This window comes from Bos taurus, chromosome 11 (genome assembly GCF_002263795.3).
Source record: "Bos taurus isolate L1 Dominette 01449 registration number 42190680 breed Hereford chromosome 11, ARS-UCD2.0, whole genome shotgun sequence".
Lineage (NCBI taxonomy): Eukaryota > Metazoa > Chordata > Mammalia > Artiodactyla > Bovidae > Bos > Bos taurus.
Genome location: NC_037338.1, coordinates 50,202,604 through 50,215,578, shown reverse-complemented (window position 1 = coordinate 50,215,578; position 12,975 = coordinate 50,202,604). Strand labels below are relative to the sequence as shown.

Below are 12,975 nucleotides of genomic sequence, written 5' to 3'. Positions count from 1 at the left end.
GGAATAGAAGGATGACTAGCCCTGTCTTATCCGCATGTCACCTTGTCTCTAAAACTATTTGCATCTGGTCCTAGGACTTGGGCTTCCTAGGTGGCACTAGTGGTAAAGAACCCGCTTGCCAATGCAGGAGAGGTAAGAGATGCGATTTCGATCCCTAGATCAGGACAATCCCTTAGAGCAGGGCATGGCAACCCACTCCAGTATTCTAGCCTGGAGAATCCCATGGACAAGAGAAGCCTGGTGGGCTATGGTCCATGGGTTCTCAAAGAATCGGACACTTTCATCAACATAAATTTGCCCTCTAATATCTTCCTGTAATATTTCCCCTGTATATGGCAGCAGTTTTCACAAAACTGGAACCCATGAGAGCAATATACAAATCTATGTTGTTGTTGTTTAGTCGCCAAGTCGTGTCTGACTCTTTTGAGACCCTATGGACTATAGCCTGCCAGGCTCCTCTGTCCATGGGACTTCCCAGGCAAGAATACTGGAGTGGGTTGCCATTTCCTTCTCCAGGAGCAGGAGATCTTGCAGACCAGAGATTGAACCCACATCTCCTGCACTGGCAGGCAGATTCTTTACTGCTGAGCTACTGGGAAACCCCTATACAAATCTATACACCCTGCCTTTACCTTTAGCCTGGTAGCAGATAGTGCTTTTTATTTCCCATGGCTGCTGCTGGCCCAGTGTCTCCCAGGACTGCTACCAGCCTCTGTCTTTTGTTGAGATGAGGGGAGGATAAGGAGTGTACCTTTAAAGAAGTATTTCCAGTATAAGGAAGCTCTCTGGTATCAACTGAAAGACTGGTCTCATCTAAGAATCTCCCCTTCCTGCTATAACTGCTGGGGCTGCAGGCACCCTCTGGATAGAGTTGGAGGTACTTCCCATGACCCTAGCCCCCTCCGTGGTTCCCAGATCACTAACCGTAAGGCTCATTCTTCCTTCAGCCTGGAGGAGAGCTGGACAGTGGCATTTCTCAAAATGCTTGGGGGACATTTCTCCACCTTCCCTTCTCCATCCACTTCACTGTATCATGCTACTAACTGCCTAAACCATGCCCACTCCAAGGTCTTACACCTCTATGTCACAGGTTGTAAAAACTGCATGAAGATTGGAAGGTCTGACCCAGCAGAGGGTCTGCATAGAGGACACAAGCCACCAAGCAGGCCCTTCAGCCCAAGGCAACACCTGCCACCATGAACGAGGGTCATCCCCACCTGATAAAAACATCTGTGAAAGGCACCAATCCTTTCTTGTTCTTTCAGACCTCTCTAGATACACTCAACAAAGCCATTGCTGGATTGGTGGTGATGTCTGAAGAAATGGAAAAGGTGTATAACAGTTTCCTCAACAACCAGGTTCCCTCTCTATGGTCCAATACCGCCTACCCATCCCTGAAGCCACTAGGATCTTGGGTCAAAGACCTTATTCTGAGGACTGCATTTGTGGACGTAAGAAAATTTACTTCTTTGGGGTGTGATCAATCTGACGATATGGTTGGCTCTGGGGTCCTTAGGAAGCCCTCGCTAACTGAAATATTGACAACCATTGAGGGATCATCTGAATCCAAAGAAACAGAAACTTCTGGAATAGCATCACTTTGAAAATCATGCACTGATTATAGTGTAGTTTGCCCTGTGCCCTTATCCCCACTTTTCATTTTAATTCCAGGCCATCCTTGGGGTTCAGATCTCGTTCATGGGACCCCCATCATGAGGTACAGAACCAATCTGACATGGGTCCAAATGGCCAGGTGTGACCTTGCTGTTATCTCCTTCTTCTAGAACCTCCATAATAACCAGGTTCTGGGTTTATGGTCAGCCTGGTAGGTGAGGAAGGGGGACAGGGCAGGCAGTAAGAATGGGGCTGGTGATAACTCAGGATCGGTTTAGATTCTGCCTCCTAAGAGACCCTCAGAAATATAACTCTGACTTAAATGACAGTTGCTATCTCAGAAAAAAAAAAAAAAGTACATTATAGTATAACGTTTCTCCTTTAGCTGTGGCTCAAAAGAGGACAGCCCAAGTCCTTCTGGATCTCCGGTTTCTTCTTTCCTCAAGGATTTCTAACAGGTATCACTGCTTTCCCTAGAAAAATCCCCATAGGAAAAAAATCAATAAGTGTGTGATGAGTTGTGCTGGGTTTCTGGGAACTGGGAAAATGGCATGATTGCTGATGGCCTAAACCAAGGGGAATTGATTATACAGCAGCCCAACAAGGCCCTGCTCTTCCTCACTTGCAGAGGAAAAGGATGGCAGAAATAGCAGGCATTCCCCCAACAACTTAATCCCTGCTGCTCTCAGTTTACAAGTCTAAAAGCTGCTTCCCTGAGAATGCACACAGCTGCCCCAAGTCCCCATGGGACCCATGCTCAGGACACCACCTGCTCTCCAATTTCTTTGGCTCCAACTCTGAGCAGCTTCCTTCTCTCTAAAAAAATATTTTTGCTGTCCCTCCAGTGGTCCTCAGGGATTCTGGCCAGTGAGCCCCAGAGGGCACTAAGGCCTCTGGGCTCCTAGATGCTAATTTTGTTGTTGTTTAGTCTCCAAGTCCTGTCCAAATCTTTGCAACCAATGGACTATAGCCCGCCAGGCACCTCTGTTCATGGGATTTCCCAGGCAAGAAGTACTAGAATGGGTTGCCATTTCCTTCTCCAGGAGATCTTCATGACCCAGAGATTGAACTCACATCTCTTGCATCTCCTGCATTGGCAAGTGGATTCTTTACCACTGAGCCACCAGGGAAGCCCTAGATGCTAATTAGCCCAGCTCTTAATCTGTCTCATCCTGAGTCCATCATACACAGCCCTGAAACAGGCCATACAGGACAAGCTAAGCAAGATGTTAAAAGTTGGGAAGATCGGGCTTCTGAAACGCCCTTGCTGGCTTGTCTCCCCCATTGGCAGAGCAGTGCACTTTAGACTTGGCCCTCCCTCTCTTTTCCCACCAGGACCAAAATTTTGACTCCACCCCTCTCAGTAATTCAGAGTAAGATGTTAACGGTTGGGTCTTCTGGATGGAGAGGAAGCTTTTTAATGCTAGAGCATCCTGGTCCAAGCAAGTGGAAGCTATGTTTGGATAGTAGCAACTCAGCTTTCTGGCTTTCGTATTTACAGGAACTCTTCAAAATCACGCTCGGAAATACAATTTGCCTATAGATGAGCTGAGCTTCAAGTACAACATGGTTCCTGTCTATCGGGATCAAGCCACAGTCATAGAAGCTGCCAAGACAGTGCAGTTTGGACAAGAACTGCCCATGGACACAGAGGTACTGTCCCCCTGACCGTTGTTACAGCACAGCAGCTTCTATCTACTGTCATCAGGATCTCGAGCAATCTCCCCTCCCTCACCCCTTCCACTTTCCATTTGCAGGAGTGGGAGAGGGCAGGATGGGTCCACACCTCCAAGCATGCATGCATGCACACATACTAAGTCGCTTCAGTCATGTCAGACTCCCAAGACAAGCTCCCAATTACCAGTGACTGGATGGCAACCACCTAAATTAGTCTGATCTGTAGAAATATATTTTACATCAATACTGCTTATTTCTTTAGATACTTAGAGTAACTTTCTCATTCATGTGGAGGCAATATTTGTTGTCTAGTCACTAAGTCGTGTCCGAATCTGTGCAACCCCATGGACTGTAGCCTGCCAGGCTCCTCTGTCCATGGGATTCTCCAAGGCAAGAATACTGGAGTGGGTTGCCATTCCCTCCTTCAGGGGATATTCCCAACCCAGGGACTGAGCCCACGTCTACCCACATTGGCAGGCGAATTCATTACCACTGAGCCACCAGAGGAGGCAATATAGCAAGAGGTTGAAAACCAGAGTTTCAGCATCAAGCAGGCCTGGGTAAATTCTGCCTTCGCCTACCCAGCTGTGTGTGCTAGAGCAATGATTAACATGTCTGCACCTCAGTGTTCACATTTGCAAAATAGGGCTCGTGCCACCAACTTCAGAGTTGTAGTGCATTGTCAATGAAACTGCGGGTGTCACGTGACCACCATGTAGCACACTCACAGTATATAACTGTTATCAGAGGTTAAACCTTCCTGCTTCATTCACTCAGCTGTCTCCTAGCAGAACTGATAGGCTAACTTCACACATCATGTAACTGTAACTACATTACATAACCGGCAGGAATGCACTAAGGAAGCAGTTCAGGCTCTCTGCTTACATGGTTTACTCCCTCTAGAACAGAGATTCTTGAAGTGTGATCCCCACACCAGCAGCCTCAGCATCACCTGAGCACTTACTGGAAATGGACTTATTTGCAAAACAGAAAACAGACCCACAGATATAGAAAGGAAACTATGGTTACCAAAGTGGGGAGAGGGGAGGAGGGATAAATTAACAGGTTGGGATTAAGACATATACACTGCTATATGTAAAACAGATAAGCAACAAAGACCTACTGGGTGATACAGGGAACTATACTCAATATTTTATAATGATCTGTAAGGGAAAAGAATCTGAAAAAGAATATATATATACAAGTATATGAGGTTTCCTCAATGGCTCAGTGGGTAAAAAATCCGCCTGCAACACAGGAGACACAGGAGATGCAGGTTTGATCCCCTGAGTCAGGAAGAGCCCCTGGAGGAGGAAATGGCAACCCACTCCAGTATTCTTGGTCTGGAAAATTCCATGGACAGAGGAGCCTGACAGGCTACTGTCCAAAGGGTCACAAAGAGTCGGACACGACTGAGCAACTAAACACATACATATATACAAGTAGATACACACATGTACATATATATATATATATATATATACACACATATATGTATAACTGAATCGCTGTGCCTGAAACTAACACAACATACTCAATTTTTTTTTTAAGTAAAGTAAATTAGCATTTGTTTATGGGTCCCAAGGACCCATTCCAGATAGAATCAGGAACTCTGGACTGGGATCCAGAAATCTATATTTTAATAAGTCCTCCAGAGGGTTCTTCTCAAGTTTGAGAACCCCTACTCTAGAATATCTCAACCTGGATTGCAGGTTAAAATCATCTCTGGAGCTTTAAAAACATCCTGATGCCCAGACCACATCAAGTTGCATCAGAATCACCCCAGTGACATCAGTCATCTACTTGTTAAAGCTCCCTGGGTGCTTCCAGCATACAGCCAGGGCTGAGACTCACTGCTGCCCATCTGAGCTGGCCGCCTCCAATGTACTGAGATATCAATGGGGATGGGGGGGGGGCCTCCAGAGCACCTGTCCATCCCAGTGGGGCTTATAAATGTCATTTTCCGGCCTCCAGAGCACCTGTCCATCCCAGTGGGGCTTATAAATGTCATTTTCTATGCGTGCTATGACATCAAAGATCTGTTCCAGATTGCTTTTGCTAAGAATGTATTCACTAGCCGGTCAGTGTATATGGGGTATGTGACTTTTAGTGGCTTTCCTTGAAATATCATAGTATTAATAGGAATTTCTCCTGGGTAATTTAATCAGTATCCACCCCACTCAGATCTGCTTGATCTAGTCTTTGCTCTGAATAGCAAAGATGCACAAAGGTAAGATTGACCCCATATTCATGGGTTACTCTACAAAATACTGTAATTCCCCATGCGTCTTAATTGCCTGTATCTTAAAATGCCAATGAAAGAGTTTATGTCTTTAAGAACATTTGTTTTAGCATCAAAATTTTTTTATCTTAAAGTATTAGCTTGTAAAAGTAGGGAGGAAATCAATTTTGAAATGCACTCACTGTTATTTTGAGACCCTTCTCAGCCAGGAGAGTGTCACAGGCCCAGGTCAGGAATAATGAGTCTGCAGGAGGGCAGGACAATACCCACATAAAAGCCTTCATCCAGGCCATTCTGGATGTTGGCCCTGCTCTGTGCCTGGCATGCTATATCTGCCACATAGGCCAACTGACAGACAGAAGTTCACAGTAGCTACTGGTGTCTCTGCCCTCCAGCCACACCAGTACACACACGTCTCCACATGGGTCATGTTCAGTGAGCCATAGTGATGCCTGGGAATCTCTGCCTTCTGTGGAGGCTGCAGACTGTATAGTCAGCCCATCTCTTGGTCCTCCCAGAAAACACAGCAAGATACTGTTAGACAACTGGAGTTCTGTTAGCAACAACAGGGCCACTGTCAGCCCAGTGCTGCCTTCATGCCGTTTAGGAAAAGGCACTCCTCTTGGAGGTGTGTGCAGATGACTCCTACACACAGCCTGACAAGCGCATGGCAGGATGGTTTCAGCCTCTACTCAGGCAAACCTGCACAAGTGTATATGGCAGCCCCGATAACAGGAAGGCCCACTGCACCACGCTGTATCCATGGGACAAACTACAAGATGCTAGAAAGTAAAGTCCAACCCAAAAGAGCTTATCATCCTTTGATTCACTATAAAACATACCACTTAAAACCACACTGCTTAGTCCTCTGTCTGCAGGTGTGAAGCTCCAATTGTAAAAAGATCTAGGGCCCCAGGACTGGCCAGATTCACTCAGTGTTTGAGGAAGGATACACAAAGCTCACACCTGGCAAAAACTAGACGCTAGTGATGACATCTAATCACAGGACATTGAGGGATAGGGTCTCTGTCTCTTTCTCTCACAAAATTTCTTTTAAAAAATTCTCCATAAGCATTCTGCAAATATTGTCACAGATACATAATCTATCGTCTGGAAGAGCACTCAGATCCTTGAAAGGCCTTGCTAAAAATAACAGATGATAATCACAGCCCCCGTGGCCACTTTCCATGAGAAGGGGAAAGTCCTAACATCTTGGTATCAGAGACTGAAGCCCATCAGTGGGTTTCCCTGGGGTACCATGTACCAGACAGCCTTGTAGAGTGTGAACAGTATGAGATTTGGTGACAAACTGAAAAGCAAACTATATCACCTCTTGGAGCCTTGGCATTTTCCTCCCTAAGATGTGAGGGATAAGAGAATCTCTAGAATAGTTCTTGAAACTGATTGAGGATGTAGGACTAGGAGGGGGCCCAAGAGGGCGACCCCTCCTGCTCTTCTCACCTCTGAACGTCTACGTATCTTTCAGTTGCCCTCTCCTGAGGATGGCGTTCTTGTCCACGGGATGTTCATGGATGCTTCTCGATGGGATAATAAGGACATGGTGATAGAAGATGCACTGCCCGGACAGATGAATCCGATGCTGCCCGTGGTGCATTTTGAACCACGACAAAATTATGAGCCAAGCCCAACACTCTACCACTCCCCGCTTTATAAGACAGGGGCTCGAGCAGGAACCCTCTCAACCACAGGTGAGGACATTCTTACATTGGCATATAAATAATGACTAAATGCAGACTACAATCAAAATCCAAATGCTTTGTTGTAATGTACAAATGGTGATATTGGATCAATTAGCCAGTCTTAAAATAAGGCCGCTTATAACATACAAATTTATCAATGCTGTAAATTCTATTCATTTTAATGCTGAGTATAGATTAATATTATAAAATCAATGCTTGCTTCCATTAGTCTGGTGGTGGTAATGAGTTGAAAATAGTTTATTGAGCAACATCTCCTAATTTCAAAATGAGTAGACACTAAAACATTGAAACTCAGCATAGAAAGAGATTTTAAAATAAATAAATGAATGCCATGGTACAAAAGGGGAGATCTTAGTAGTCCTGAAACTGAGATACAGCCCTGAAAAAGAGGAACCAGATCTTTAGAAAGCCATTATCAACAGATAAGCTGAAAGACTGAATGCAGATAGCTAAAGAGTGAGCCAAGAGAATGCACTGAGGAAATCCCTAAAAATACAGCTCAAAGCAATTTTTTTTTAACATAACACTGTGGAAAGAGTCAAAATTTCCAACATTTATCTAGTAGGTAATCTGTAAAGATAAAAGAGAGAAAAATGAAAGAGCAATAATATTTGAAAAAGTGGCTGATAATTTCCCAGAACCGAAGAAACACTTGAGTTCTCAGGTTAAGAGAGCTCACAAAATAGAAGAGGTAATTTTTTAAATATACAACAAGCCAATAAACAATCAAATTTTAAAAGAAACCTAGATATATCAAAGTGATACTTATGATTATCAGAAAGAAAATTCTCAAAGAGATAAAATTATTAATAGGCTGGAAATAAAATTTCAGAAAATGAGACTCAGATTGACTTCAGACATGTCTCATTATCCACAGTGCATATAAAAAGAAAATAGAGACACCTCTTCAAAGTGTTGAAGATAAACAAGCTTAAACTAGAATGGCAAATGCAACCAGATTACCATCTGAAAGGCAAGTTGTAATAACAACTGTCTTGAACACACACAGTCTCTATATTAATCACTACTGATCCTCTATTTAAAACTCACACAGAGAGTTAAATCTTTAATATTTGATGATAGAAATGAATTTATAATAACTTGGAACTAAATTCCCAAATGACAGAAATATGGGATGGGAGAGCAGAGCAAAAAGAACTGAAACAGTTGTTTTCATTTCAATGGAGGATGTGTAGATACTGATGATATTTCTTTTTCTCAGTTAAAGGATGTCCTCTCAGGGCAAGGTACAGAATAGAACTAAGGTAGCCACTCATGTCACATGATCTACCACTCCCATGACAAGTCTAAAACACACATTATTCAAAGGTATTTTTTAAATTAATATGGTATTTACAAGTTTTTGTAGGGATATATGCTTTATTTACCTTGGATAAGTATCTAGGAATGGAATGATGACTCATGCAGTAGGTATATGTTTAACCTTTTAAGATACAGCCAAAATGTTTTCCAAAGCAGCCACAGCACTTAACATCCCCACCAGCAGTATATGGGGGTTCTAGATCCTCCAGATCCTCACCACCACTTAGTATGATCAGTCCTTTTAATTTTAGATGATAGATGACAGACAGATAGCTTGATGATAGACAGATAATAGAATATGCTGCTGCTAAGTCGCTTCAGTCGTGTCCAACTCTGTGTGACCCCATAGACGGCAGCCCACCAGGCTCCCCCATCCCTAGGATTCTCCAGGCAAGAACACTGGAGTGGGTTGCCATTTCTTTCTCCAATGCATGAAAGTGAAAAGTGAAAGGGAAGTCGCTCAGTCATGTCCGACTCTTGGCGACCCCATGGACTACCAGGCTCCTCTATCCATGGGATTTTCCAGGCAAGAGTACTGGAGTGGGGTGCCATTGCCTTCTCCGATAATAGAATATAGTGGTATCTAATTTTCATTTCCCTAATGATTCAGAGAAAGTCGCTAAGAGTTGGACATAACTGAGCGACTTTACTTTCACTTTTCACTTTCATGCATTGGAGAAGGAAATGGCAACCCACTCCAGTGTTCTTGCCTGGAGAATCCTAGGGACGGGGGAGCCTGGTGGGCTGCCGTCTATGGGGTCGCACAGAGTCGGACACGACTGAAGCGACTTAGCAGCAGCAGCAGCAATGACTAGTGACAGTAACCATCTTTTCTGGTGCTTATTTACATCTTCTCAGATGTGTCTGTTCCAATCTTTTGCCCATTTTTTAACCGACTCATTTCTCCTCTTATTTATTACTGGCTAAAATTCCAACAGGAACTCTGTGGTTTTCAGGAAGAGGATGACAATGCACTGGCACAAGACTCAGTGAACAGATCAAATTTTGTACTGGATAGACAGCCCAGAAACACACTGTGCATATGGGGAACTTGACATGTAATAGCAGTATCATTTAAAATTGGTCAGGAAGAGGGAGATTATTCCATAAATGATCCTGGGACAACTGGTTATGCCAAACTAAGATCTTTATCTCATATCACTACAAATATTAAATCACAGATGGACTTAATCATCATTAAAATTTTAAATAATTAACCTAAATGAAATAAGTAGTAATTGTAGGCTTTAAGTAGTAATTGAGCTTCCCTGGTGGCTCAGTGGTAAAAAATCCACATGCCAGTGAAGGAGACGAGAAGATCCCCTGAAGAAGGGAATGGCAACCCACTCTAATATTCTAACCTAGAGAATTACATGGACAGAGGAGCCCGATAGGCTACAGTCCATGGGGTCACAAAGGAGTCACATAACTTGGCAACTAAACAACAAGTAATAATTAGCTTCTGTGGACATTCCTTTCAAAAAAAAGACAACCAGACACGAGGCGTTTCCTGATGGCAATGCACACCACTTAGGAAGTATTCTTGCCAAAAAAACCTCAACCCTGAATGTGATCACACCTCTAGATCTAACTACTCTTAGAGGGATAGGGGAACATGTGTAAAATCACCAAAGGGACACTGTCAGCAAAAGCCAGACTCCGGGAAGCCTTATGGGACAAACAGCCTGGTTGTTCCAACAAATATATTACAAAGGAGTGGCAAAAGAAACACAGAGGGAGACTACCATCGAAAGAGATCCAAGAGACACATCACTGTTGCAAGGTGTGGACCTGATTTGTATCTCAAACCACACAAATGGTTGCTATACATAAATCTACTGTAATACTGCTATAAAATGTTACCTAAGCACTCACCAAGGCACATGCAGGGAATGACATACAAAGATAAGGAGAAGGGAGATGTGGGCATTCTCTGCTGGGGACACCCCCAGTCTCCCCAACTTCCAGGCAGATGAAGTTTGCTGTGAATGCCAGAAATAGCAGCACCCATCTTGAGGGCAAGGCTCTCTTCTTCTCATCCTGGTCTTGAGGTCTTCTCATCCTCATCCACACAGGCCCATGATGAAGAAACTGCAAAACTGGTCTCTTACTTCAGATGTCTCAGAGGTGAGGACAAAATACCTCTGACTCAGGACTCCAGTGCCTACCTGCTGGGTGGAACAAAGGGCAGATGGATGGATGGATGGATGGAGACAAGCATATCGACAAGTGGATGGATGGGCAGATGGATAGATGGATGGATGGATGGACAAGCAGATGGATGGATGGATGGATTGAAGGATAGATGGAAAAGCAGATGGACAAATGGATAGATGGATGGACAGACAAGCAGATGGACAAATGGATGGATGCCTAACCTACCAACCACATCCCCTGAGTCTCACTAAAAGCTCAGGCCTCAATCCTAGTGCAATGCTCAAAGACAGACTGAAGGGAGATTGAAACATAATTTCTAAGGTTATACAAGGTCTAAACTGGACAAGTCCTAAAGGATCATTTGTTCTAACATCTTCATTTTATGGAGCATAAAACTGAAATCCACAGATGATTGTTGCCTCTTTAGAGGCACAGACAGGTCTAGAACCCAGATGTCTTGACTCCTGGTACCATGATTTTTATATTAAGAGGTTGTTCTTTAACACTTTTTTCCTTGTATCCTTAACTAGGTCATTCAACCAACTTTGTGGTGACCGTCCTCTTACCCTCCAAGCGGTCGAAAGATTACTGGATTGCCAAAGGATCGGCTTTGCTCTGTCAGCTAAATGAGTGAAAACATCCCACCTCTGTGCTGAAAAAGAACCAGACCAGAGATCTTTCCCTAATGGGGAGAAAATTCTGTATAACTTACAAATAAGCAAAAGGGCTTTACTTGCAATCTGGCGTAAACGCAGCAAGTGTGGCTTTTATTTCTTTTATAACCTAGAATAAAGTGTTTGAGTTCTTTCTTTCTGCTTGTGATTTAAACTCTGATGTGAAAGCAGTGGGTTTAACCCTCACATCTTAAGCCTACTCCCCCTCCCGCATGTGAGAGGCAGCTTCCCATTTGTAAGGAGTTGGGCCCAGCATGAAGGGGCAGAGAGGGGTTGGGCAGAGTCAGAGCCCAGGACTTCCTCATCTCTCAGGGCTTCCTTCCTCTTTACATGAATATGAAAGGCCCAGTGTACATGTCAGTCACATGGCCCTAGGTCCTTCCATTTCTAGACCAGATTAAGAGCCCAATGCATGAGATCTGGGCCCATGGTGACATTCCTCCACCCTGTGGGGCTGGATTGCAATTCTTAGAAGAGCCTGTGGTGCTCTCAGGAAAGAGCAGGTCGCTCCTGCCCAAGTACAGAGGAACTCTGCCACTTTAGGATAAAACTACTGGGCTTCCCTGGTGGCTCAGATGGTAAAGATGGCTCAGATGCCTGCCAAGCAAGAGACCCAGGTTGATCCCTGGGTCAGGAAGATCCCTAGAGAAGGAAGTGGCTCCCTACTCCAGTATTCTTGCCTGGAGAATCCCATGAACAGAGGAGCATGGCAGACTACAGTCCATAGGGTTGTAAAGAGTCAGACACGACTGAGCCACTAACATTTTCAAGTGAAAACTGGCCAAGTACCCCCCCAGGTGCACTGGCGCCCCTGCCACCTCAGGCCAGTGCTGACATGGAGCAGCCACTTTGGGGTGGTTTTTTTTAAATTTTTATTTATTTGGCTGTGCTGGATCTTCTTTGCTGTGCACAGGCTTTCTCTAGTTGCGGCGAGTGGGGGCTAGTTTTGGTTGCTGCGTGTGGGCTTCTCCTTGTGGTGATTTCTCTTGTTGCAGAGCACGGACTCTAAGCATGTGGGCTTCAGAAGTTGCAGCACACATGCTCAGTAGTTGTGGCATTCAGGCTTAGTTGCTCTCTGGCATGTGGAATTTTCCCAGACCAGGGGTCGAATCCATGTCCCTGAACCCATGTGCCCTGCATTGGCAGGTGGATTCTTACCCACTATACCACCAGAGAAGTCCAACGACTGTGTTTTGCAAACCATTTTGCCAATAGAATCTGTTGCTTCCTTGCCCTAATATGAGCCAAGAACTTGGATACCACTCAACTAGGATGTGGACCTCTGGAGAAGGCCATGACACCCGCTTAACAGGAAGTTGAAAGAACAGCATCAGCCACAGTAATCCTTCCCTCCTGTTTACCTCCCCTCTTCCACCTTCATATTAAAAAACAGAGACATCACTTTGCCGACAAAGGCCAGTCTAGTCAAAGCTATAGTTTTTGCAGTAGTCATGTACGGATGTGAGGGTTGGACCATTAAGAAGGCTTAGTACCAAAGAATTGATGCTTTCAAACTGTGGTGCTGGAGAAGACTCTCGGGAGGCCCTTGGAGAGCAAGGAGATCAAA

The 12,975-nt window shown here is 44.4% G+C and overlaps 1 protein-coding gene across 1 annotated transcript in view; it reads left to right on the top strand.

Annotated features, from left to right (window-relative positions):
* Positions 1–11,543, top strand: part of DNAH6 (dynein axonemal heavy chain 6) — a 282,338-nt gene extending 270,795 nt beyond the window's left edge. Inside the window, exons 73-77 of the mRNA XM_024999429.2 lie at positions 1,266–1,451; positions 2,000–2,072; positions 3,116–3,267; positions 7,020–7,242; positions 11,265–11,543. Of these exons, the coding sequence (XP_024855197.1) occupies positions 1,266–1,451; positions 2,000–2,072; positions 3,116–3,267; positions 7,020–7,242; positions 11,265–11,368 (738 nt within the window). The 3' untranslated portion in view covers positions 11,369–11,543. The remainder of the gene's footprint in view (positions 1–1,265; positions 1,452–1,999; positions 2,073–3,115; positions 3,268–7,019; positions 7,243–11,264) is intronic.
* The last annotated feature ends 1,432 nt before the right edge of the window (positions 11,544–12,975 follow it).